The sequence below is a fragment of the Astyanax mexicanus genome, chromosome 8, assembly GCF_023375975.1.
Source record: "Astyanax mexicanus isolate ESR-SI-001 chromosome 8, AstMex3_surface, whole genome shotgun sequence".
Classification (NCBI taxonomy): Eukaryota; Metazoa; Chordata; class Actinopteri; order Characiformes; family Acestrorhamphidae; genus Astyanax; species Astyanax mexicanus.
In genome coordinates this window covers 29,133,537-29,159,359 of record NC_064415.1, presented here as the reverse complement: position 1 = coordinate 29,159,359, position 25,823 = coordinate 29,133,537, and the positions used below count along the sequence as shown (strand labels likewise).

The 25,823-nt window shown below is 35.0% G+C and overlaps 1 protein-coding gene across 2 annotated transcripts; it reads left to right on the top strand.

The window, feature by feature from the left end:
• Positions 1 to 1,513: 1,513 nt before the first annotated feature.
• nectin4a (nectin cell adhesion molecule 4a) lies at positions 1,514 to 25,535 on the top strand. Of its 2 annotated transcripts, none has more exons than XM_007255059.4 (11): positions 1,514 to 2,043; positions 7,501 to 7,701; positions 8,368 to 8,535; positions 9,665 to 9,943; positions 12,462 to 12,579; positions 18,012 to 18,163; positions 20,714 to 20,861; positions 21,468 to 21,543; positions 21,650 to 21,709; positions 21,862 to 22,056; positions 23,160 to 25,535. In XM_007255059.4, exons 1-11 carry the CDS (start codon positions 1,995 to 1,997, stop codon positions 23,604 to 23,606), a joined length of 1,893 nt encoding a protein of 630 aa, XP_007255121.3. In that variant the 5' UTR covers positions 1,514 to 1,994; the 3' UTR covers positions 23,607 to 25,535. The 2 variants fall into 2 exon arrangements, with proteins under 2 accessions (XP_007255121.3, XP_007255120.3); XM_007255058.4 differs by having other exon boundaries at positions 20,711 to 20,861.
• The last annotated feature ends 288 nt before the right edge of the window (positions 25,536 to 25,823 follow it).

Here is a 25,823-nt window from a genome sequence, read left to right as displayed (position 1 = left end):
GAACTCTCCTGTTTCCACCAGAACTGTCCGTCAGGAAAATAAATTATTGTGGTCTAAAACCAGGTGTTTCAGTTTCATTGTCCAAGCCCTGTAAATCTAGCTCCTTTTAAAAGTGTATGTTTGCTTCTACAGGTCAATTTAACAGTTTATTGGAATCAAATTAAATCTTTTACATTTCATATAATAGGTTTTAAAGTTTATAGAACTAAATGTTAAGATACAAGTTATCAGGATTTCACCATAACATATTCACAGTCATGTGCCCCCAGTAAGATAAAAATACAATGTTTATTTAAAAAAAAAACTAAATTTGAGGCAAAACTAAAAAAAAATGTTTAATCAGTTTTCTAAAGTTTTCCTGTATTGAAAGTGGTTTAATTATATAGCTCTTTTTTTGTATAGTAATTGTAAATGTACAATACAGGAGTGCTTGTTTTTTTCTTTGTTTAATTTACTTTCTGCATTTTTTATTACTTTTTTCAATGTATATTGCCATGTTAGTAGAACAGTTTTGATTAAATGCAAATTTCTAATACAATTCAAGTAACAGACTGTTATTTTTAGAGGCAAAAACCAAATTAAAAAACAATTAAGAAAATATACACAGCTGTTTTCTTTAACCTCAAATTTATCCTATCACTTTTGTAAATAAATCACAAGAAGCAAGTAAAGATTTGTTTCCCTATTTTTTTCTGAAATTAAGATGGTGAGGGGCAGAAATAAAAAAACTGGGAAAAAATCCCCAAAAAACCCTTACCAAATGGATGAAATGAGTAGCATTAAAATCCTAAAAGTCCAGCTGTTCATCCAGAAAAAAAACATATCTATTACTGGTAGTCTAGCTCATTCTTGTGGAAGCCCGTTCCAGACACCTAAAATAAAAAAAAATCCAACACATTTTATTATTATTATTATTATTATTATTATTATTATTATTATTATTATTATTATTATTATTATTATTATTATTAAAGTAAACTAATATCTCATTATTTTAAGATACTATGTCATTATTTTGAGATACTTAATCATTGTTTAAAAGTCATTTATAGTATCTCAAAAGAATGAGATAGTATCTTAAAAGAATGACTTAGTATCTCAAGATAATGAGATAGTATTTTAAAATAACGACTTAGTATCTCAAAATAATGAGATAGTAGTTTACTAATAATAGAAAAAAATGTGCTGGATTTTTTATTATTATTTTAGGTGGCGGGAATGGGCTTCAATACATTCTTAATCAGCATAGGGAATGTTTTTTTTTTCTTGTTAAATTTTTAATCAGGGAAGTAATGATACTTTACATGCAAATTTCACATTTTCGAAGTTCTCCTAAAATTGTCAAAATTTATAAATTACATATTTTTGATATATATTATTATAAATATAAACACACAGGAGCGCAGTAAGAATCGATGATGAAATTGAAATGATTCACTGATTCGGAGCTGGAGAGAGTCGGTTCGTGGGGGGAGGGCGGGGCGGTTGCAGGCGGACAGGTGTCTGAGAGGAAGAGCTGCAGATTCAGATTCAGCGGACCTTCAAATATCACACACATGCACTCACTCACACACAAGCCTGCTGTCACTCTGATTTAACCGGCATTTTTTAACACATTTTATTGACATTTTTCTAAACCGGAGACAGAAACGGCTTTTCTCTTTGTTATGGTGTTTAATAGAGGAAGAATGAGCTCAGAGACACTTCAGCTCTCAGGACTCTCTGAACTCCACTGAGTTTATTATCATCACGCTGCCTGGGTTTTTTTGGAAGGAGGTGACAGAAGTTGATTTCACGTGTTTTTGTGTTTTTTAAGCTCGTTTGTCTCATTTATGCGCATGTTTTTTTAAACATGGAAACATGGACAACGGAATAACGCAAAAACCAAGGGATTAACAGCTGTATCAAAAAGGATTTGTTTACATTTATTTGAATGCTCTTTTTTGTATTTGTTGCTGTGAAGTGGATAACCATCTTCAGGAGGGAAATAGAAGATGACTTCAGTGTTTAGAAGCTCGAGGGTCCTAATCTTCTGCACTTTGTGTGAGTATTGGTGTATTTAGTGTAAACTGAGTTTCTGAGAAGTCTCAAGTGTTGCTCAAGCTCCTCGGCTCCAGCGCTCAACACGTTCACAGCTGTCTGACCTTTCAGGAAGAACTGGTTCTGATGATCAACCCATCTCCTCTGTGTGTGTGTATGTGTGTGTGTGTGTGATTCAGAGTGACAGGGTGGCCCTCCCTAACACACACACACACACACACACACAGTGTGGGAAAGCAGTTATTTAGAAAGTAGCAACGATTAGTCGATATAATCGACAATGTCTATTGTTTAAATTTGTCGACCACAAATTTAATTGTCTACTAATCGTTAATTTGTAACATTACTGCATTACACAAAGTGCTGGAATGTGTATTGTTTTGCTTTTATCTCTTTATATCTGAAAAAAAAAGACATATAACATTTTTAAATGTGTTACTCAAACATAACTTTTTTTTAAAGAAAAAAATCAACAATACAAATCCGAATATCCAAATAATATGCCCATGTGGGCCCTGTATGGTTATCGTAATGAACCAGAAAGTTTTGCCCATGGGTTCAATGTAGTAAGGATGTCAGTGATTGGACCAGAAGGGGTTATAAACATCGGCCCTATTTGGGTTGTACACTGCACATGGGGCCTAAAGTGTGAGCCCCATAATGTACTGTTGAATGAGGACGAGTGTTTGTGTGAAAAGATTCCTGCAGATATTATTCGACTGTGTTTTTTAAAACCATATAGCCACACACTGTTGGGACTAGTACCATCCTTTACTATAAAAGTTTGTTAGATAAAGTACCTTTATTATGGTTGTCCATTGCAAAGCAATTATTTTGTTTCTGTTCTTCTTCTTCTTCTTCCGCTGGATATTTGCCATGTTTGACTTATCCTGTAGTTTTAAAAATATCAACATTATTCAAGCTCTAGATTGTTTGACTGATGTAAGTTGTTTGACTGTCATGTAGGCTTGTATACAGCTTTTGTATACGTGCACTCATTCACCCATTACACTCATTTTTGTCTCTTTATTCCCCCGTAGGATTCCATTCATTTTTTTAACGCATGTCCATCTACTGTGCCTTTGCTCTACCAGTACGCACCATTTGGTGTATACTATTTCAGGGCAGTCCAACAAGAACAAATCAACTGTCATTTTGACCCAGACTTGTTCTTATTTTTCATCTCTCATTCCTCCTATTCACTCCCTTTCATTTTCAACAACACCTAGCAACCACTTGGAAGACGCCTGTAAGCAACTCCTTAGCAGCCAACCCCTTTCCATTGCGATCACATTAGCAACCAAGAGCATAGTGTAGTATATCCTAGAGTAGAAAGAGCCAGGGTCAGAGCTCAGGGTCAGGTTTACAACAGCACCCCTGGAGCAGACGCCCAACAGTGGTAGATTAGCAGACGTTGGTAATGAGCTCACAACTTTGTTGTACACAAACACAGAGCTCCAACCACTGAGCCACCAATACACCATCACAGTCAAAAGAGCTTTTACTACACTTTAAAAAGTTTTAGGTTTATCTTTGATGCACTTGAGTTTGTTAAAGAGTAGTTTGTCTTTACTTCCACTTCTACTTTCATTTATGGCTTCATTTTAACACAGAACTATTTATATAAACTATTTAGAGAGACTTAATATTACATTATTTTAGTTTCAGACGTTTATTTCTAACCAACCTACACAACCAACTTCTCTTTTTTTATTATGAATTAGACTGGCTATTATTGAACTGATATATCATCACTAATGTAAATAACTACTGCTATAATACAAGTACAAAAAAGTAAATACTGGTAAAAATGGAAAAAAATCCTGAGTGCAATGATATGTAAATGAGTTCTGTGTCATTTGCAGCTCTGGCTCAAACACTTCCAAAATGTCATCACAAAGGAGTGGAGCAAAAGGGTGGATTAAAAGAGGATATCCTCGCTGTCACGCGAAAACATTGTATCTTCAAAATGCGAACTTTGCAGTGGAATAAAAAAAACATAACTTTCAGTGGAAAGCAGATTAGAAATAGAAATATTCATTTTTGAGCATTTCATCATGAAATTCTGACACAATGTAAAGAACCGTCACATTCACATCATGTCAAAAAGTGATACATTTCCAAAATTGCCCTAAAGCAGCAAAAATAAAATAATATCCTATTTTAGGTTATTTTGATTTATTATTAAAATGGTTAATTCTTCTGAAAAAAAAAAATCCATGCACAGGCTAATATTATCAAATGTACAGTTGATATATGTTTTTGACCCAAAGGTAATTGTTGACTATATTTGAACTCCTGTAGAGGAAATCAGTGTTTAACCTGTATAACATTTTATCTCTTAGATTATGAAAGTGATTTACAGTTAAGAATTTTAGCCTTATGTCACATGTAACAAAACTCCTGAAATTGTATGATAATGAAGGTAATACTGTAATAAGGCCCATTACATCACTTCACCAATTTTGGATTTGTTAATGTTTATTTTATGTAGTTGTATTTATTTAAGTAACAGGGATAATGCACATTCATAAACATCATTAATGCATAATGTAAGTGTGCCAAATGGCTGATTTTAATCTGTATATAGATATTATCGAAACTCTGCCTGTACTATTAACTAGGTGAAGTCTCTGTGTGAGTGTATGTGGGTGTGTTGCACGTTCGCCACCCAGAGGTAATTATTGTTGAGACACTGAACAACAAGTTGAGCAGCATATCTTGCCCTTCATCCAGTAAATCTGTGCTAGACGTTGTTTTTCTCTCCTCCCTTCCTCCGACATGCTCACTCCCTCCTTTTGTTTTGCTTCTTGAGTTTCTTTGGCATTTCTCTGCCTGTTCGAATCCTCTCATGTGTGCTTACTTTTATTGATCTATTCAAAATATATTCTGCAAAATATATTCTGCAAAATATTTCTTTTTCTTTGTAAAAAAAACAAACTTGGACATAATAACACTATTAGCTCTATTATACATAAAAAATGCAAACAGTGTGATATTTGACACTGTGTACACATATAAAATACATATCAATTACATTAATTTATTTAATTTAATTATTTTCATTTATTCAATTCATTCAATTATTTTCAAAAACATTTTTCATTTAATTTAATTTAAAGTATAATTCTTATAATACCTATAATGCTTATAATTGTTTTCAGTTTGGACACATTTTGGACTTAATTCTTAAAAAAATGAAATACAGAGAAAATTAAATTGCAGCTGCCTCTCCATGTTTCCCTAATTAAATATACTCTAGACCGACAACAGCAGCCTTCTTATGGAGGGAAGGGAGTGGACCAACCGGTCAGCACCCACCCTCCTACACCAGGTTATGCCCTAACTGAATTTTTAATTAAGGTATTTAGATGAGTGAAGAAGGTGATCCAATAGTTCTTGTCTAGATTGTACTGTTTTTGCTGGAGGTTAAATTATATTCAATATAATGTAGTCAAGGTAGATTTAAAAAATATATATATATATTCTATATTCACAGTTTTATATTGAGGGCCTGTGTCTGTCCCAACACATGCCACCCATCTCTAAATCCAGCACTGTGTGTGTGTTAGACCATGGCTTGTGAATTGGTACCCAAAGCAACATCAAACCAGTGGGTGAACATTGGTGGAGTAGAGAAAACACTCAGTAAATGTGAATAAGAAAGATAGTAAAAAGTAAAAGGGATATTACTAAATCAGGTCAATATTCCATACACTTGTTAACCTACACATTACACGTATCAACCTAGTGTATGGTGTTATATCAGTACTGTTGTGTTCACATCTAGCTCTGGAGACAAGCTTATAAACATGTGATTATGATGTATTTTATGTAGTGTTAATAGGATTATAGTTGCTAATCATATAGATGGACAGCTAGGTAGAATGGATCATTATTCTTTCATAATAAATCCATTAATCAGTTGATTGTGCACAATCATATCACATTTAAAGTGGTTAGTGTTTGTAAGTGGCAAAAATATGTAAATATATTAATGTAATAATAATTAATTTAAGAACTGTGAAAGTTTGGTGCAAATTCAGCTTTCATCCAGTTAGATTTGAGGTAGAATTTATACAGACATTTCAAAGAAAAAAGAGCCAAAGGAGCCAAAGAGCACTTGGTGAACAATTTATGTAGCACTAGTTTTGTGTGAACCCTACTGTAAACATTGCTGTGCAATGGCAAGCCAGATGTCAGATGTCAGATGGCTGTGGACTTTGATGGCTTCTCCTCGTCTGCATCGTATGACTGTCTGTAGTTCTGAGTGCACACAGTGTGCAGATTTCCAGCTTTCTTTTTCTCTGTGGTGCTAATATATCACTCTGGTATTAGGAGTACCTTACATCCTGTTTCATTTTCCAGTGTGAACTTGCTACCTTCACTAGAAATGGCTGGTGTACTTTGGAAGCCTGCCCTGAACTCCCAGGACTAGGGCTTGTACTTCAGCTGTGGGTCAATATCAATACAGCATAAAGAACAACATAGTTGTTTCAATTTCATACAAATGCTGAGTAACAAGTTTTACATTGAATGCACATGTTATGATAAATATAGAGGAATTTAAATATTCATAAACTCTCTATGGGATGGTGTTGCTTTCAGGCAACAAAGCCCTTTTGATTATTGCATTGTCCATTTAATGTGTGTATTATTATTGTGGCTATTTCTTTTTCATATTCATACTAAAACAGTGATTATTTTTTGCCTCAGAACAACATTACACAGTTACAGAACAAAGCAATCATGGCAAGTGTGTTTATTACACAGTGAATTGTTGATGGATATATCAACAGGTATCCCCAAACTCTCAAAATGTAGGCTAACATATCTATTATTTCTCAACAAATTTGAAAATCATCCTATTGATAGTTAAAGTACCTTTTTTGTACCTTTTGTACAGTTTTCTTCAATGCTGTCATGTTTGCAGTGCTGCATGGTCATGCTGATTAATCATTTAATGCTAAACAAAACCTAAATAAAATATTCTAGAAGCTGTTATTTTAATCATTAAGGCATGTTAATTGTTCAGTTAGCTATTTTAATAAAAAAAAATTAAGATAAACCTGTCCAAGAATGTCCTGTCCACTTTGTAATTTTGGCATAACTGCCACTTTAAAGAACAAGTAAGGCATTTTATTTTGGTAAAATATCACAATATAGAAACTAATTCTCTCTCTAAATCTTAAATGTATCTTCGAAATAGAACCATGAACAATTCACTGTACCATTTCATCTGTACCACTCAGACAACCAAGTTTTTATCAAATGCTTATCAATGTTTTTTTTTAAGAGTTCTGATGAGATCCCAGGGTTCTGATAATGACACTAGTGTGATTTTACAATACTTAATTTATAAATTGACTTGCAAAAGGGATTATCAGTAGAGGAAAAGTAATTTTAATAGTTTATAATAGTTTATAATAGTTTTTAATACTTTCTCTTTCTTTCTCTCAGTGGTCTGTGTATTTGGTGGAGAGATTGTGCCACCCCCATCACCGGATGTGTTTTCGGTAGCAGAAGGAGAGACACGCCTGCCCTGTCAGTATAAACCATCAGATGATGAAGATAAAGTGGTTCAGATCACCTGGAGTAAGGAAAAATCAGATGGAACCAAGGAACCAATAATAGTTGTGCATCATACAGAAGGACAGAAAGGTAAATGGATCTTACCTTTTTCATATTAAAGCTGTTAATCAGTTAATTATGGTAAAACCATTGTAATACACACATAATAAATAATAAAGGACATTGTTTTTTTCTGCCAACTTGTCATTAGCACCAAATATTCAGCAACCAAAATAAGAAAAGGGTTCAGATGAATAAGTAAAAAGACATAATTAATACTGAGGAATTAATACTTTTATTTGAAAAGCAAGGCAACAAAGCATTTAGAACATTTAAAGGTGAAACATGGTGAAAAAAGTACTTAAAATGGGGTGTGCTAAACACGGTGGATAAAACAAAGACTTGAAATTAGATAGGGATAAAAATAGCTGACACCCATTCCATTAAAATGTGCCTGACCTTATCCCAAATCAGTGGATCAGACTAGGACATCCCCAGCAAACATTATTTTGAAAATTATGTTGAAAACTTCTCCAAAATGATAACTTTACAGGTTGCAGAAAATAATGTCATAAGATTCTGTAAAAGTCAATGTAAAAAAAAATGTAAATGTATTATTTATAAAATAAAGTCTTTAAACTACCAAAGATCATTAATCATTAAATATTTGAAGGGTTTAAAAGCTGTTAAAAGAGTTCTTTCTGTCACTTGCAGAATATTTCTCATTCAGAATATTTTTATGTTTTTTCATCTTAGAATTCGCTGAATATGAAGGGCGTGTACGATTCGAGAGTGTTGACCCCATGGTAAACTCTGCTCTGATCATCATGAATACAAGAATTTCTGATGAGGGCAAATACATCTGTACATTTGCCACCTTCCCATCTGGAAAAGTTGAGGCTCAGCTGTCTCTCACTGTATGGTGTAAGTATGTGTACATATTTAAATATGCAAATCAAAACTCAACACACTGCTCTTCACTCTGTTGTGTATTAGCCACATTTAAAAGTGGCTCTTTCTGTCATTGCATGATTTTCTACAGCTATGACTTGAAGCTGTGTTTGTTCAGTTAGCTCTTTCTCCACCTTTAGTCAGTGATTAGAATTGCATGGTTGAACAGTGTATAGATGCTCTCCTCTGAGTTTCTTCAGGTGATTTACAAGGTGCCAATAGTAGGCCTGTTACAATAAGAATTTGTTGTGGACTGTATCGTCCTAGAAATTACTGCAAAAGATAAAAGATCAATAAATGCCTCTGACATAATGATTAAAGAATAGCATAACAAAGCAAGTATACACTTTTAAAGACAATATTTTAATAAATCATAGAATGGAAAAACATATACTTAACAATATTTTAATATATTACAAGACACACAAATAAAAACAGTAGACATTATTAAGGTCATATCAGTTTATGGTAGGATGAATCAATAATGTCTTCTGCAATGGCCTTGCAGAAGGAATTGCTAAAAGGATTTGATGGCATTTAACTATTCAACATTATTGAAAAGAGATACTGATAATGGATAACTAGTTACACATCAAAAAACTACTTAAACTTGTCAGTGTACTGGCTAAAGCTCCAGCACTCTACAGAAGTCAGTTTTATACCCCTATATTTACCGCATGGCTTTGGACACGGTGGCTGTAGACACGGTGGCTGCTCCAGAGCATCCGGTTATATTGGTTTCATTTTTATGTGGCGAAAAACAAAGCTGTGCATGCACAAGTAAATGCCTGTGTCTCATAAATAGGGGTGTTGTGTCTGGATACCATTGTACATAAAGTGTAGAAGATTTTTAATGATGAATACAATACTGATTTAACATTAGTTAAAACATTTAGCTATATGTTATGTATATAACATCATGACTAGTCTTTTCATAATATATCCAAATATAGAAAGGTTTTAAAAATATTTTGGTGCCACATATTTCATTCAGTCAAAACAGAGAGAACATATTGTGTCTAATCATAATTACACATTAAGTTAAATAATTAGTTTTTGGAGTGTACTATAATCATTACTTCTGTGTTTTCTCTTGTTTTAGCCTCCCCCATTTCCAACTTGGAGACTGTTACACTAGTGGAGGGTCAGGTGTTTGGGGTGGCTGCTACATGTCGCTCCGTGGCGAAACCGCGGGCAGGTCTGTCCTGGGATACGGAACTACCAGGCCAAAGCCAGAATCGCAGCTTGGAAAAAGACATATCCTCCATCCAGTTTTCCCTGTACCCACTGCGCAGCATGAATGGCCGCAAGCTGGACTGTCTGGTCTGGCACCCGACTCTAAAAACCCCCAAGAGGCACAGCAGTCAGCTTGTCGTATACTGTGAGTTTTACATTGTCACACACTTTTGTGACATTGGAAAACACTTAAGATGCCATAAAACAGGCTGGTCCAACTAGGTTCCTACAAGGCAGTGATTAGTGTTTTCCTTCCTCTGAGCTGTCTGAATTCAGCTAATGAAGGCCTGAGGTGGAATTTTGTGTGTTTATGAAGGTAGAACACAGTCGCAGTGCTGTGGCCCAAAGACTGGAGATCACACAACAGGTAAAATCTGGGCCAATTCAAAAATATTACTGGTACTTGACTGTGTGACTCAGTCTGGCCTTTTTTCACCCACTTTCTCTCATGATAATTTGCTTTCAGATTTTGCAACCAATGCACAGTAACATGAGTATTATAGAGTGTGGATTTACTGTTGACTGAATTTAATTTGTTACCTGTGGATGAGTTGGTTTTATCAAGCATTTCTTTTTTGTGCATGCATATTATTATCAGAGCACAAACTGTTGAGAAAAATGTGAAATATAAGTCAGATTAAAAAGATAATGTGAACAGCCTAAAAAATCTGATTTGGTAAGAAAATCAGATTTGGGACACTTTATCTGCTGTGGAAATATAGCGATAGATATTAATCCTAAGACAACAACATCTTGAATTGTTCTGAAACATCCATGGCCAAATATCATGCAAGAAAACTGGAAGCAAGCTGGAATGCATTCTTGGTGATAAACTCAGATATCAGTCACTAGAATCCTGTGAGGAAGCTCCTGTGATGCTGGCGAAAACAAATCTTCATGTTTTGCAGGCACGCAAACTGTTCAAAAGGTCAGATATAGATCACATTAACATTATAGTGTATATATCTTAAAAACTTCACATTTGAAAAAAGGAAATCGTATTTGGGCCACTTTTACACGCTGTGTGAACCTAGCCTTAAATGGGTCAGCTTGAGATCTGCTCATCAATAACTTACGCTTAAATGCAAAGTTCTTCTCTATTACAAATATCTTTTTTTAAAATGTAACCAAAAGTGGTTCTTCTATAGCAGATTCAGGTTTTTGCAGGGGCAGGTCATGGGTTTGCATATTCATGGTTAGATGTGCTTAAAATTGAGCTTTTTTAAAAGGTAGAACTGAAAGCAGGTAGGGAAAATATAATGGCCACAGATGATTTTGGAAAGTTTAGGAAAAAATGACAAAAAAGGTTAAAATTAGGTAATATGATAAAAGGGACCTAAGCTAAGCCTAAAACAACCATCACATTAGGTGAGTAAATGTATGTAATTATTTTTGTCTTATTTTTAGAAAGCATTCCTGCTAATCTTAAAAAGGGGTCGCATAGCAAAAAAATAAAAAAGAACCCCCTGTCCTATAGCATCACTTAAAGAACCAATTGCACCATTTCTTAAAAATGTATAAGTATCTAGGTGTAATCAACCACATAGTGAAGGTAAAATCCATTCCTAACATTGCAGCTTGTTACAACAAGTGAAAGAAAAATGTCCTTCATGTTATTCACTTCAGCTCAGTAACCTGTGTGAACTTTTCTGTGGTTTGCAGCACCTGTTTTTGTTGTCTGGCTCGGTAGAATGACTACCTGGTTTCTGTCTGATTCATTGTCTTGACATCTTCACTTCTGAGAATTTGGCTATGGGGGATTGAGATGTGTGTGAAGTGGCTGAATGTTTGGCTCCAGTTCTGAACAATCCATTCTGGAAAATCTTAAGCATCATTATTAATGGGATTATGTTATTAGTATTGTGTGATGCCATACTATTACATACTAATGAATATTGTATCTTCATTCCTTTTTTCATCTGCAAATTATTTTTTTAGTTCAGTGTAGTAGACAAATATCTGGGACCTAGAGGTCGAGCATCATTTATGTAACCTGTCTGAATCCTACTGTACTGTCAAGAGGACATTCTGAGCTGTCTAGTTAACCGTCCAATCCCCCATCATGCCAAAAGAGCTATCACAGCTTTTACATTTTATGACAACAGCAACATTGCTAATCAGGTTGTTTAAAATAATAAAAAATAAATCTCTTAAAAAAACTTATTTACTTCAGTTCATAGTTTTAAATATTTTAGAATCTGCAGTAGTTTTAACTATTTTAAACCACAGCTTTTCTTCAGAATTGTGGAGCACATTTCTGGAAATATTTTAGAACACACGCACCAGCTTTAAGTGCCTAGCTCTGGATGAAGCCTCTATTAGCGTTCTGATTTGTCTCCTTCGTCCTCCTGTGTTTTATGTTACATTACATTAAAAGAAATGGTATCAAAAATCCACATTAATTTTTTTACAACACCATTACATAACTCTTATCTTCTGAGACAAACCAAGACTCGATGTCAACTACAAGGTTCAAATGACAAAAAAAATATTAAGAAAAAAAAACATTTTTCTTATTATGTTTACAACAGTACTTCGAATTAAATAATGAAACATTTTTTAATCTCTGGAGGATATTATTTGTACTCATATTACTTTAATATTATTACCCACCGATTCAGGTAAACGTATAATTAATCCATTAATGTGTGTGTATTGAATAGACCCTCCAAATGCAGTGATCACAGGATATAAAAAGGACTGGTATGTGGGATTGGAGGGAGTGACACTACAGTGCGATGGTCAAGGAAACCCAAAACCAGAGAATTTCACCTGGACCAGGTAAATGACCCTCTTATCACCTCTCTATTCTGTCTGTTAATGAACTGTTTTTTTCTGCACATATCTTTCAAAGCAGAATCATAAACGTTTACAAAACTGCTGTTGAATGACAAAGTCAGTAAAATAAATACAATTGCAATGTTTTTGTCCAGGATTCTGGCATTATGTAAACATCCTGACCTTCTGTCCTGTACTCATGTCCTTAACTCATGGCTAGCTTTCACATTAGTCATAGTTCTTCATTATCTTACTCTATCTGACTAGATATTCTGCTGGTGTTTGTTATCTGTTGTGTTTTCTGGTGTCGATCAGAGGATAATAGGTAGCATTTTTGAGTCTTGGTTGCTCTTCCTCTTGATCTGAGGGAGTATTTCATTGGCTTGCTTAGACTTGAGTCTTAGATCTGGGTCTCGACTAATACACTTAATTTACAATGAATTTTGAATTAAATCATCAAATACACTCATCGTCAGAGAAATTATTGCAAAACATGTGGGTGCAAGTGTTGGATTGCAGTGCTATTTAGAGGCAAGATAATGGTTACCAGGAAGAATAATGATTAATACTGTGAACTAATATGAGCAACACTTGATCATATTTTCTGAGCACAGCGTCTCTGACTTCAAGGCCAGCTTTTGAGATGGCAGCAATATGGTTGGCTGGGCATTGACCTGTTTTCAGAAAAGGTAGAGCCACTGGTTGCAGGACCTCATTAACGTAAAAATTGGGCTTTTAATTTGCCTGTAATAAAGACTAAAGTTGAAATTGCATCCCATACCATGACTCCAGGCCTGATGGACATGTGCCATCTGAAAACAAACCCTGATCGTTGTGACTCCACTCATCAAATATAGTTTTTTTTTGTTGTTGTTGGCATCTCACATGTGCTGTGTTTAATATTGCTTGCTTATTTTTGGTTCCACAGTCTGAGAAATCTGGGAATACTCCACTTTAAAGTATATATAGACTGATAGACAAATACAACTGCTGAGCTTAAAAACAGCTCTCTTTATTGGCTTTCCTAATAATATAAGATTCTTAAAAAAGAAAATAAATTTTAATATAATTTCTAGATCTCAGTCTTAAATGACTAATCAGATAACAGCAGAAATCTGTTTAGAATCAGATTTTGATAATGTAAACACACTCAGTGGCTATACACTTATTACTATTTTTTTAGCTTTGGTCTAAATTAATAAAACATACTTGATAGAAGTACTTATGTAACACTTATCATTTCCCTGCCTTCATAGGCTTAATATATTAGGAGAATAAATCTAAAAGATGGCATTTTCACAATTCTATGTATTTTGCCTGGCTCTTTGCTACCATGGCCACTTTCAGCATTAGTTTGTTTCTCTACCTGCATGCCACAGTAATCCAAGCCCAAGGTGTGGTATGTCAGTGATTCAATCAGCTAAATTCATTAACACACCCTCACTGATTTTGTTGTTTGCCACAGAACTTTCCTGTAGTGTTGGCTGCCTTGAGCGATTTTATATGTCATCATTAACACTTAAAAAAAAAACTTGTCTTCATTTGTGTCAGCTTTCAACTTTTTTAATGTAATGTAAATTTAGCAGCTGTTCTTACATTATGTTCAAATTATAAGATTAACAGAAAATATAAACGCTTCAAAGTGACTTTAAATTGAGGATTGAAAATGTTTTTTGTTGACCTCCATTGAAAGATGTGAATGTCTTTTCCTTATCTTGTAAAGTTTCTGTTTTGAAGACACATATCAGGTTTTGGTGTGCCAGTGTTTATGTATTGTATTTCAGGTAAGCTTTGTATTGTAATTATGTTGCAAATAAGTTGCTGTGTTTCATTTCATTAGTCATGCACACACACACCTAATTTCCAGATTGACTGTAAGAGTGACTCAAAGTTGTATGCACGCAAATTCGAGCAGTCACCCTCTTGCTTCGTAAGCTTTGTCTTACACACACACATGCACACACACAGTACACATTTGACGGGTGCCCTAAAGTGGCAGAACCTGTTCTGTCTCCTCGGTGGAAATGCAAAGCAAGTGAAGTAACTGTGTCCTGGTATCCTGTTGCAGCTTGTGCAAAAACCGTCAGCTGCGTAGTTTCACACGAAGGAGGAGGAAGGGAACGATTGGGGAGCGGTTGATGATTTTGGGTTGAGTGGACTTGGGTTTGGAAGAGGTTAAACATAAAGCTGGGCAGTCCAATGATATGCTATTAATATCATGACAAATATCATTACTGTGCACTTTTCTGAATATGTCATAGGGATGATCAACACTTCTAGAACAGTAAACAACTACCTGTAGCATGAACAATACTAATTATACAAATACAACCAGTACATATATACAACCCAGATAGCAAAGCAGACACGGCCCAGTTCTGGTCCACGTGTATTATCTGGCCCGCATACCATCATGAAATGATTGCAATTACTTTTCTGGGTGCTGGAATGCCATGACAAACCCTAAATATAACTGCTACATATACACACAATGCCAAGAGCAGTGATTAGAAATTATTTTGGCACCAAACAACATAGGTTGTATAACCTTGGGTAACTCCTGAGCCACTACTGCCCCTAAAGTTGTTCGACTGGGATATATTTTGCATCTGTCTATGTACTAAAGTTTTTCAATCGTTCAGGATTATATTTTTAGCACTAAATGATAAAATGATCAGGATGTGTCAACGGATATTAAGGAAACAAATATCTGCAAAGTTTGGGCACTGTCATCTCTTGTCAGCAGAGCTTCAGATAGTATTTTCTAACTACAGTGTAGTACAACACAAAAATCTGTGTGCTGTGGTCTCTTTCTCCACCTGCTGACACCCCAATATAATATCCAATATAATTGGATACACAGAAAAATATATTTGTATAAATGCCCCCAGCATTGAGCTGTGAAGCAGGGGTAGTGAGTTGGGGTGGTGATTATCTAACATCTTGACCTTACCAAAGTTCTTGTCACTGAATGCAGTAAGTCTTCTCTGGAAAGTATGACTACAACAAGACAGTTATAGGATATACTCTGTATTTATATGCCCTTGATTTCACAGGAAACGATGAATGAGCAGAAGACCCAATACTTTTTTCCATATAGTGTTTAAAATTTTTGCAAATCTCCCACCTTATCTAGAAAGTATGGCTGCAGTGCATCACATGAGACATATTTGACTGGATGTGTTTGTTTGGTGAGGTTTATGTAGAAGGACAGCAGAAAGCAACCAGCCATAAAACATGTCACTAGATGACTTTGATACGACAGGACAGGTCTCTTACTGTCACTATGCAAACTCATCTGTGTCACATGTAAAACAAGTTCCATTCACTTCCTTTATTTCCAAAGTTAGGATTGTTTGAATGTATTAATACTTGTAAATGCCATTAAACAACTATGTACAATACACAAGAAATAGTTGCAAAAGTAATTGCATCCAGAAGGCAGTGTCAGATTGTAATGTTATTCGGAAGGAAGATAAAGATTACCAGAAACAATAGATGGTCAAAAATATAGACTGATATGGGCAACTCTTGGTCATTTTTGTTGATACAGAAATACAGAAATAATGTGACATCTTGACATAGAGTTGTAGAGGTTCCTAATGGTGTCCTGTGATGTTAAAGCTTGAATATTCCTGTAGGTTTTTTGTGGTAGGGATGTAGTGCTGATCAAAGTGCGTCAAATAACATACCACACATTTTCAATCGGGGATAGGTCTGACGATGCAGCTGGCCATGGCATAGTTTCTGTGTCCTTAAGGCAAGCTCTTGAGACAGCAGCAGTATGTAGATGAGCATTGTCCTGTTGGAATAAAGCATTGTGAAGTGTATGACTGCAAACAAATTACTATTTTAATAGTTTAGTAGTAGAAACGTTATTATGCACTTGTACTTCCTACTGGTGAGGCTCCTGATCCAATGCATGCTTTACTGCACATTGTCAGCTGAACTTTTAGGGGCCCTAGACTAATTTTGCAGTACATTTTGATAGTTTGACAAATACAGCTCTGGAAAAAATTAAGAGACAACTTAAAAATAATCAGTTTCTCTGATTTAACTATCTATTGGTATATGTTTGAGTAAAATGAACATTTTATTCTATAAACTACTGCCGACATTTCTCCCAATTATTGTAATTAAGAGCGTTTATTTGCAGAAAAGGAGAAAAGGTCAAATTAATGAAAAAGATGCAGAGCTTTCAAACCTCTAATAATGTAAAACAAACAAGTTCATATTCATTTAGAAGTTTTATCTACGATAGAGTTCAGAATCGATAATTGTTAGAATAACCCAGATTTTTAATCACAGCTTTCATGTGTCTCGACATGCTCTCCACCAGTCTTACACACTGCTTTTGGATAACTTTATGCCACTCCTGGTTTAAAATTTCAAACAGTTCAGCTTGGTTTGATAGCTGGTTTGATCTTCTTATTGATTACATTCCAGAGGTTTTCAATGGAGTTTAGGGCTGAAGATTGGGCTGGCCTTGACACTGTCTTGATCTGGTGGTCCTTCATTCAGACCTTAATTGATTCCAGTCTTGTTGAAGCATCCCCAGATCATCCTCTACCAAATTTACAGTGGGTGCAAGTACACCTCTGCAGGTCTCCATCAGAGAAGATGATCTTATTCCAGTCCTCTTATGGTCCAATTCTTATGATCTTTTGCAAATTTCTGCCTGGCTCTTCTTTGCTTCTCATTACGAAGGTCCTTTTTCTTGCTTGAGTCCTGCCTCTAAGAGATTGTTTTGAACTGCTCTTTCCATGCACTTCACCCCAGCTGACAGTCAATCTCCAGACCTGAACTCCACTGAAAAACCTCCAAATGTAATCATGTAAGATGTAAGTTGGTCACAAGCCATCAAACAAAGCTGAACTGCTTGAATTTTTGTGCAAGAAGTGAAATAAGGTCACCCAATAGCAGTGTGAAAGACTTGTGGAGAGAATGCCAAGATGCATGAAAGCTGAAATTAAAAATCAGGGTAATTCCACCAAATATTGATTTCTGAACTCTTTAAACATTAGCATTGTTGTTTCTAAATGAATATGAACTTTTTTTCTTTGCATTATTTAAGGTTTGAAAGCACTGTACCTTTTTCATTATTTTGACCAATACTCATTTTCTGCAAATATATGCTCTAAATAACAATATTTTTATTTGGAAATGGGAGAAATGTGGGTCAGTGATTTATAAAACCAAATATATACTTATAAATAGTAAAATCAGTTAATCTTGTTGAAAATAGTTGCAACTATTTTTTTGACGATGAGTGTAAGCCGACTACATCACTGTATTAACAGACAGTCTGTTAAAATGAATGATTATCAGATTAACATAAGATGGTAATTTTGCACCAGTGGCTTCATTCTTTAACGTTGTTCTCCACCATCATCAGTTTAGGATAAAACACAAAACAATCTCTCTTCACTCCACAGGAAAGACGGAGGTTTACTAGAGGGTGTAACAGTGGAGAAGGGGGTTCTGCGGTTTAACAGGCCTCTCAGTCCGACAGACACAGGAGTGTATGAATGCACGGCCACCAATCAGGCAGGGTCAGGAAAATCTGACCTGGAAGTGACTGTAGCAGGTATGTGTGCTGTTATTTGTTAAAATCACTGTTGATTTACATACAGTTTTCTTTAAATAAATAAATTCTGCACTAAAATAAATATTTAATTAGTACACAATTCAAACTGTTGCATATATACATTACATGCCCAATTGAATATGCCACTGACTTTAGCACAAGCACAGTGATCAATCCACCCCCATTTTTAACTGCTGGAAATTGTGGTGTTTTTAATGACATTTTACAATATTTCTATTTGGAATCAGGTCTTGTTTACTAAATGCATCAAGCTTGTTTAGATACTGAATTTTGTGATATCAATGCAATAATAGTTTTTCTGAGCGAGCAGCACTTGGCCTTTTCCTTAGTAGGATTGTGATCAAACTATAGACTGGCTTAATGCGCTAATAAATGTCTGAGACTTGGTAAAAGGTGTCACAGGTCCCAAACCTGTTGGTGTTTTGAACCTCTTGCATGTTTTTCCGTTCTAAAATTGAACAAATAAAAATATTATACTAATCTAGTTTAAAATGTTAAAAAATAATGTTTTGCCTTTCACTTAATTGCTTTTGTAGATGAGTTCGTCTTATACTTATGTAGCTTGTCAGTGCTTCAATTACAGTGTTTTGGTTGAGTTTAGTCATTATACATTTTCTGGTTTATTAATATTCTGATTTATTTTTTTGTGTTTTCTCACCAACATTCTGAATTCTGACTCACATATAATACGTTGTACATATTCAGCTGCAGTGTAGCCTAGCTTTAATTATATTTATTCTATTCTATTCTATTCTATTCTGTTTAGTGTATACGCCTGTGACCTCTCATTTGAATATACTATTAAAAACAAACTTTTATTTTTTTTGTCTTCCACTTGTTGTTATGTGTTTGTTCTTTGAGGGGTGAATTTAGTAAAATTAGACTCCCTCATTGAACAAGTGCGATTTAATGATCAAAGAGCTGAATTGCTTGTAAAGCAATAATTTATTACAGCATAAAAAAAGTCTGTGTTTAATTTGAAATTTGGCTTGTATGACCTGTTACTGCAGAAGCGCCCTCTAGCGGGCCCGCCGGCGGGCCCATTCTGACTATGTAAAGTAGAATGCTTAAAGGCGTCAAAAATTTTAAACACACCGACCAAATAACCGACTCATATTTCTTAGTAATACTATGAATAACTGCAAGCAAATTTTCAGCCATCAACATGGAACCAGTCGCCATAAATCTCCAACTGAAAACAGCCTGTTTTTTCACATTATTTACACGCCCCCCCAACAAAATAGCCTTATAAAATATGATTAGTATGTAAAATAACAACAGATTATATTATAGAAAATTCACTTACTATCACAGCATCTACAATACAGCACTGAAGAGCCGATAAAATATCAAAAAAGTTATTTATTTGCCTGCTCACTTCTCCTCACAAACATGCGTTTATTTTCAGCGCAACCGGAACGTAATATTCTCAAGCTCCTAGTGACCAAGCAGTGTAATGTTTTTACTTAAAGTTGTACGTGAATACAAAGCTAATGATGTTCTCTTCTAGATTCTGTGTTTTTTATTGGTCCACAAACAACTAATTTTCTTGAGTGACAGGCTTTTGTACCAATAGCGTGTGCACCGGATCACGTTGGTGTTCAGAGGTGTCCAATCAAATCAAGCCATCGTTTTGCTCCAGGTTAACAAAAGTGATTGACACCTATTCCAACCAATAGTCCACCCTCAGACGAAAACATTGAAACGTAATTTGCTATGATTGGTCTCCTAATGGCTGGGGGTGGGGCATGCGTGGCACACGTGTGACTTTGTGTGTCATTTCATCAAAAATATATTAATATTACTCTGAAATGGACTAACATTAGTTTGTTCTATCACAAGAACAAAAAAATATTACTATTATACTATAAATATATAATATTATTTCTTCTTTGAATTTGGAGGGGTTAGGGGAACTCTGGAGAGGTTTTGAACCCTTTGAAGACGCCTAGTGTACACCTAATATAATGCTGTGTACCTTCTTAATGCTTTTTTTGTATCTTGTTCACATTTTTTTATTTGTTTGTCAAGACCCTACTAAATCAGGAAATGAATAGAATGACTGATTTTTCATCACCAACATCCATACACACATTGGAAACTCCAAATATAACAGGCGCTTTTTTTTTTTTTACATTTTCTTCTGCATTTGATGTTCTCAAATGGAACCTAAATAATGAAAATAAAAGTCTGAAAGTAAATTATTGTTTTGTTCCAAGTATCTACTTCAGTTTAAGCACTGAATGGTCATTGTGCTATATGTAAAATTTAAGATATCCAGTATTATAGCATAGCAGTGCAAATCGCATGAAAATAAGCATAAAATTGGATCTGCGATAAGAGGTTAACTTCCTTTTTTCTGTGCCGTGGTCTAGATATGTTTACAAGCTTGTCATTGCCGACCCCTAGTGGATATATTATGTACATGCACAATCAAATGACAAGGTTTCTTATAAAAATGACTGATTGTACATTTGAATGTGATTGATGTGATTATAACTATTTGTATGTATGTTTGTCTGCCAGCAGAGAAACCTCCAGAACCCAGCGTTTTAGTGATTATTGTAGGATGTGTGGCTGTTCTAGTGGTGATCATTCTGGTAGCTGTGGTCTTAACAGTGAACCGACACTACAAGCGAAAAAACAAAGAGCTGACTATAGAGCTAAATGAGAAAAAGTAAGCAAAGTTTTGACCATTAAATTATTCTTATTAATTGATTATTAATACATGTTTGCTAAAAGAGTCTAACCCACAAGTTCAAAGGCACATTCCAAATTTAAACTTTCCTGTTTCTTATCCACATTTTAGATTCTAACTCACACTCTGAATTCTAATCCATATTCCAGGCTCTAACCAACATTCTAAATGCTAACCCATATTTCAAATAAATGTAAAAAAAAGGTTTCTGATATTCTTTATTTTGACCAACATTGTTATTTCTAATCCTCATATTCCAAATTCTAAATAATATTTCTAATTCTGTAAAACATTCTTTATTCTACTTCAGATTTCACATTCTATCTTATATTCTTATTTTTAACCCTCATTCCTCATTAATATTTTTTCACTAATATTAACCATTGACCCATTAATAAGTCCACATTTTACATTCTAACTCATACTCCTGGTTCTAACTCACTGCTTGCTTGTTGGGATTTGTATTCCAAATTCTAGCACACATTTTAATTTTAAACTTGTATTTCAAATCTGTAAAAGTCTATCAATAAAATAGCATTTATTGCTATTGATAAATGTTTGTAATTCCCCCCATTCCTGTTTTAGGGAAGAAATCAGCACTCTGTCCAGACAGGCTTCAATCAGAAGAGTAAACTCAGTTAACACAGATTGCAAATATCAGGTATAAACACATATGTACACAAATAGTAATAGCTCTATAACTATGTAGATTTTATATATTGTGTAATAATGTTTAAATATTGCATTTTTCCTGTTTGTCATATAAGATGGATGAGATCATGCCTCTAAGAGTTGAAGGAACATTACGCACCAGCCTCAGTTCATTGGTAATTATTTTAGTTAATATATGATTATATCTCTCTCTCTCTATATATATATATATATATATATATATATATTTTTTTTTTTTTTTTTCCTTTTCGGTATGATATGTATTTTTTTCACTTCTTTGTTTTTGACTCTCTTTCACACACCACAGGACCACCCTCGTTCTAGGGACAGTCGTTCCACTCTAGGAGGGGCTGTGGACACCTTGGGTCGTCCGGTCATTTACAACACATCCAGGCGAGGAAGGGAGCGAGCAATGGAAAGAGAGAGAGAAGGGGAGAGAGAGTTGTCTCGACTGAAAGTGGAGGCTTTTGTGAAGAGCAGCAATATGTCACTGGTGCATTCGGTATGTACACAAAAATTCTGCACTGCTTAATGTATAAAGCCTTGCATAACTCCAAATACACATTGAGTTCTCTTTCACCAACTTATACACCATTGTTGAAAAGTTTGGAATCATTATTTTAATTAATAATGTTTCAATAAAAAAAAATCCAGATACATGTATTAAATTTAGATACATTATAATTAAATTCAGTTTGGTATTCCTCTGCAATTTCGTAATCATAATAATTTCCTAATAATTAGTATTTGTATAGGTTAACATTTATTTGTTTACAGTTTATCTACGGGGGTGGTTTTCTATACGTTTCTATACGCAAAGTACTTCATAATCTCGTAATCAAGAACGTAAAAAAGGGTCTTCTGAAAAATGTTGTAACTGATGCAGTTCTTAAAAAGCAGTTCTTTGTAATTTTGGAGACTAAGTGACTCATATGTCACCCCAAAAGAGCCCAAGGTGATGTTTGTGTCATATACCATTTAAAATATGTGTAAAGTTCTATATTCATAAAGTCCCTAAGTGACACATACTGAGCATCCTGAGAGCATCGCAGGACAATGTAATTAAATTATTGTCATTTATGTTCTATCACAACATAATCCTTTAGGTATTTACAGTCATGTGCCCACATTAAGAAAAAACAACCAAAAAACTAGCAAACCGTCATATTTAAAAGGCTGTATTTAGCTAAACCTTCTTTAGAAATATCTTGTTGTGTACTATATATACAGCTCTGGAAAAAAATCAAGAGACCACTTTAGTTTCTGAATCAGGTTCTCTGATGTTGCTATATGTATGAGGTATATGTTTGAGTAAAATGAACATTGTTGTTTTATTCTTTAAACTAAAGACAACATTTCTCCCAAATTCTAAATAAAAAATATTGCCATTTAGAGCATTTATTTGCAGAAAATGAGAAATGGCTAAAATAACAAAAAAAATGAAGACTTCACATAATGCAAAGAATACAAGTTCATATTCATAGTTTTAAGAGATTGGAAATCTATATTTGTTAAATATATGTCATGGAATGTTTATCTGCCCATTGTGTTATTCCTGCTTTTTTACAGTTTGTATTATATACCTTATCCATTTCTCTGTTTTAGGAAAGCCACTTTCTCCCTCCTCTCCAAACTGCTGAACCTGTCAGGTCTCGAAACGGCAGTGCCATTCTACCAGCAGAGGGCAGACCACAGTCAGGTGGGGGCAGCAGGGCAGGCAGCAGAGCAGGCAGTAGAACAGGCAGTAGGGGACACCATTCACCCATGAGTTCACCCAACAACCCGCCACTTACTGATGCGGCACAGAGGAATCCAGGACAAGCTTTTGGTGTGATCCTGGGAGCAAGATATGAGGGGGATGTGCTGGACAACATTTCCAGCGCCACAGTGAGCTCTCAGACATCAGAGGCCCGGTCCAGTCCCTTTGAGCAAACCAGTGTTAAACTGTGGCCTAATTCGAAACCCGACAACATCCTGCTCGGCCCAGAGACCAACGGGTTACACCCTGTCCACAATGGTATCATGCATCATCATCAGCCTCAGATAGTGTAGGACCTCCCATTCTACAGCTCAGAGCTTTGTACTGGATACCATCACTGATCCATAGAAGACTGGTAATAAATTTTAAAAGTGTTTGAATACTTTGGAGACTTTGAATAGTGGCAAAACTGGAGATTCAGCAACTGGAACAAAAAGCCATGCACGTTTTATGGCCTTTCTTTAGTGACACCCTAAGGTGGATTTTGATGTTATAAAAGAATGTTTGGGTGTACACGGATCCTCCAGGGCATCAGGTATAAATGCATTCATTTTAGATGCAATGCTACCATACCTGGAGAATTGGTTTAGTTGGCTGTGCCTGTTTTGTTTAAATGCTATTTTACTTATAGCTGCTCAATCTAGATTACAAGAAGAAACTCCACTCGACTAAGCAGTTTGTAAAACAGCAACCAGAAGGTTATTGGTTTAAACCCCAGAACTGAGTATTCCTGGTTGTTGCCTTGGGTTAGGCAAATAACCCCACCACAGTTCCCTAGACTGTGCCGCTCCAAATGTGGGCACAGTAAGGTACAGTCAGATAACAAAGTGAAAAAAAACATTGTACAAAAGAAAAAAGTATTCTCTCTGGTTAGTCTGTATCTTAAGGAAACTGTAGTTGTTGCCAAAGGCTTCACTATTAGTGCATACGGGACTAAATGCCAAAATGTGGACAGCCACCACACCCACTGGAACATACCTTGTTACTGTTGGGAACAAGGTCCATTATCTGGACATGGACACTCTACATCCTGATTTCTTATGTCCCAAATCAGGCACTTTGTGTAATTTGGGAACATTTTGTATAGTAGGAGAACCCTGGGACACAGTGTACTACTTTTACAAACAGTCAGTAATCAATGTTAACTATATATTTTTTTCTTTGCCAAATACTTCCATAGAACTGCATACACCACCTACATCACCTTGGACTAAACAATGGAAACATTAGCTTTTTTATGCCCACGACACTAGAAGTGGTAAGATTAGCACATGCCTCCTCCGATGTGAAGTCAGCCACCACCTCTTTTTGAACTGCCACTGATGCAGCATCATCGAGGAGCCAGCACACTCTAAAGAAAGCGCAGCACCCCAGCTCTGATACATCAGCTAACAGAAGCCTGTGCTGACCAACATCATGCTAGAATGATGTGATGGGAGGAAATGCCACCAATCCAACCCTGGCAGAGCAAGGCTCTTGTGTGCTCTCTCTGATTCTGGCTGCTAATGGCGAGCATGAATGAACGTCTGGATTTACTGTCTACATGTTTTGCAAGTGGAGCTTTTTGTGAATAAGTGTTATAACAGATTGCAATGCCTTCCATGAGAAGAGAACAGCTGTTAAATACTTCCCCATGTGACCACAAGAGTGACCTGAACCCACTTGTTACAAAACACAGAGCACATTATAATGCAAAAGGTCTTTTTTAATGCTGATGAATCACAAAACATTCCATTAAAACACTCATTTTTCCTATTCAGTATGTTGACTATTAATGAGATGTATGTTCTTATTGCTAGTTGTGATGAAAGCCATAGAGAAGGCTAACATGAAGTATTATAAAGATTTCCATTGGATGTGAAAGTTTTGCGTGAACATCATGTTTGTTTACAGTTTATTATTGGTATTTACCTTAACTATGTTGTTTTATGGCCATCTAAAAGCTTCATGTTTCCACTGTTATTACCTGCCTGTTTCTTGTATAACCAGTGCTGGTATCGGGACTATAATCTTGGCATGTGATGACAGACGTTATTTTGTTTATCAGTTTCCAGATGTACATAATTTTTGTTTTATTAATCTGATACCTTTTTATTATTTTAAAGTCAGGATATTACTTATATGTGCCCACCGTGCTGCTGGATAGTGCTGGGATTCTGGGGACGGTAGGGGTGTTTGTAAGTGCAAACTAAAAATGTACAATAATAATCCTTTTCTCTGTATGCTTGTTCTCTTGTTGATAAATTATTATTTACCTCTATTATTATTTTATTAATAGTTAATATAATACTATTAATAGTATAATTAATAGTTAATCTTATAAGACACATATTTAGCTCTATTATACATATGTATACATACTTCAGTAACGGTTGTGAAATGTGTTTTTGGCATATTTGCCACCATTAATTTTAGTATTGTTAAAAAATAATTATAATATAAATATAATATATATATATATATATATATATATATATATATATATATATATATATATATATATATATATA

Excerpts from the sequence above, each read along its gene's own strand:
- nectin4a (XM_007255058.4), top strand. The coding sequence starts at position 1,995 with ATGACTTCAGTGTTTAGAAGCTCGAGGGTCCTAATCTTCTGCACTTTG. Across the intron at positions 12,580-18,011 it reads GAGAATTTCACCTGGACCAG|GAAAGACGGAGGTTTACTAG; the intron begins GTAAATGACCCT and ends TTCACTCCACAG. Across the intron at positions 21,544-21,649 it reads ACACAGATTGCAAATATCAG|ATGGATGAGATCATGCCTCT; the intron begins GTATAAACACAT and ends TTGTCATATAAG.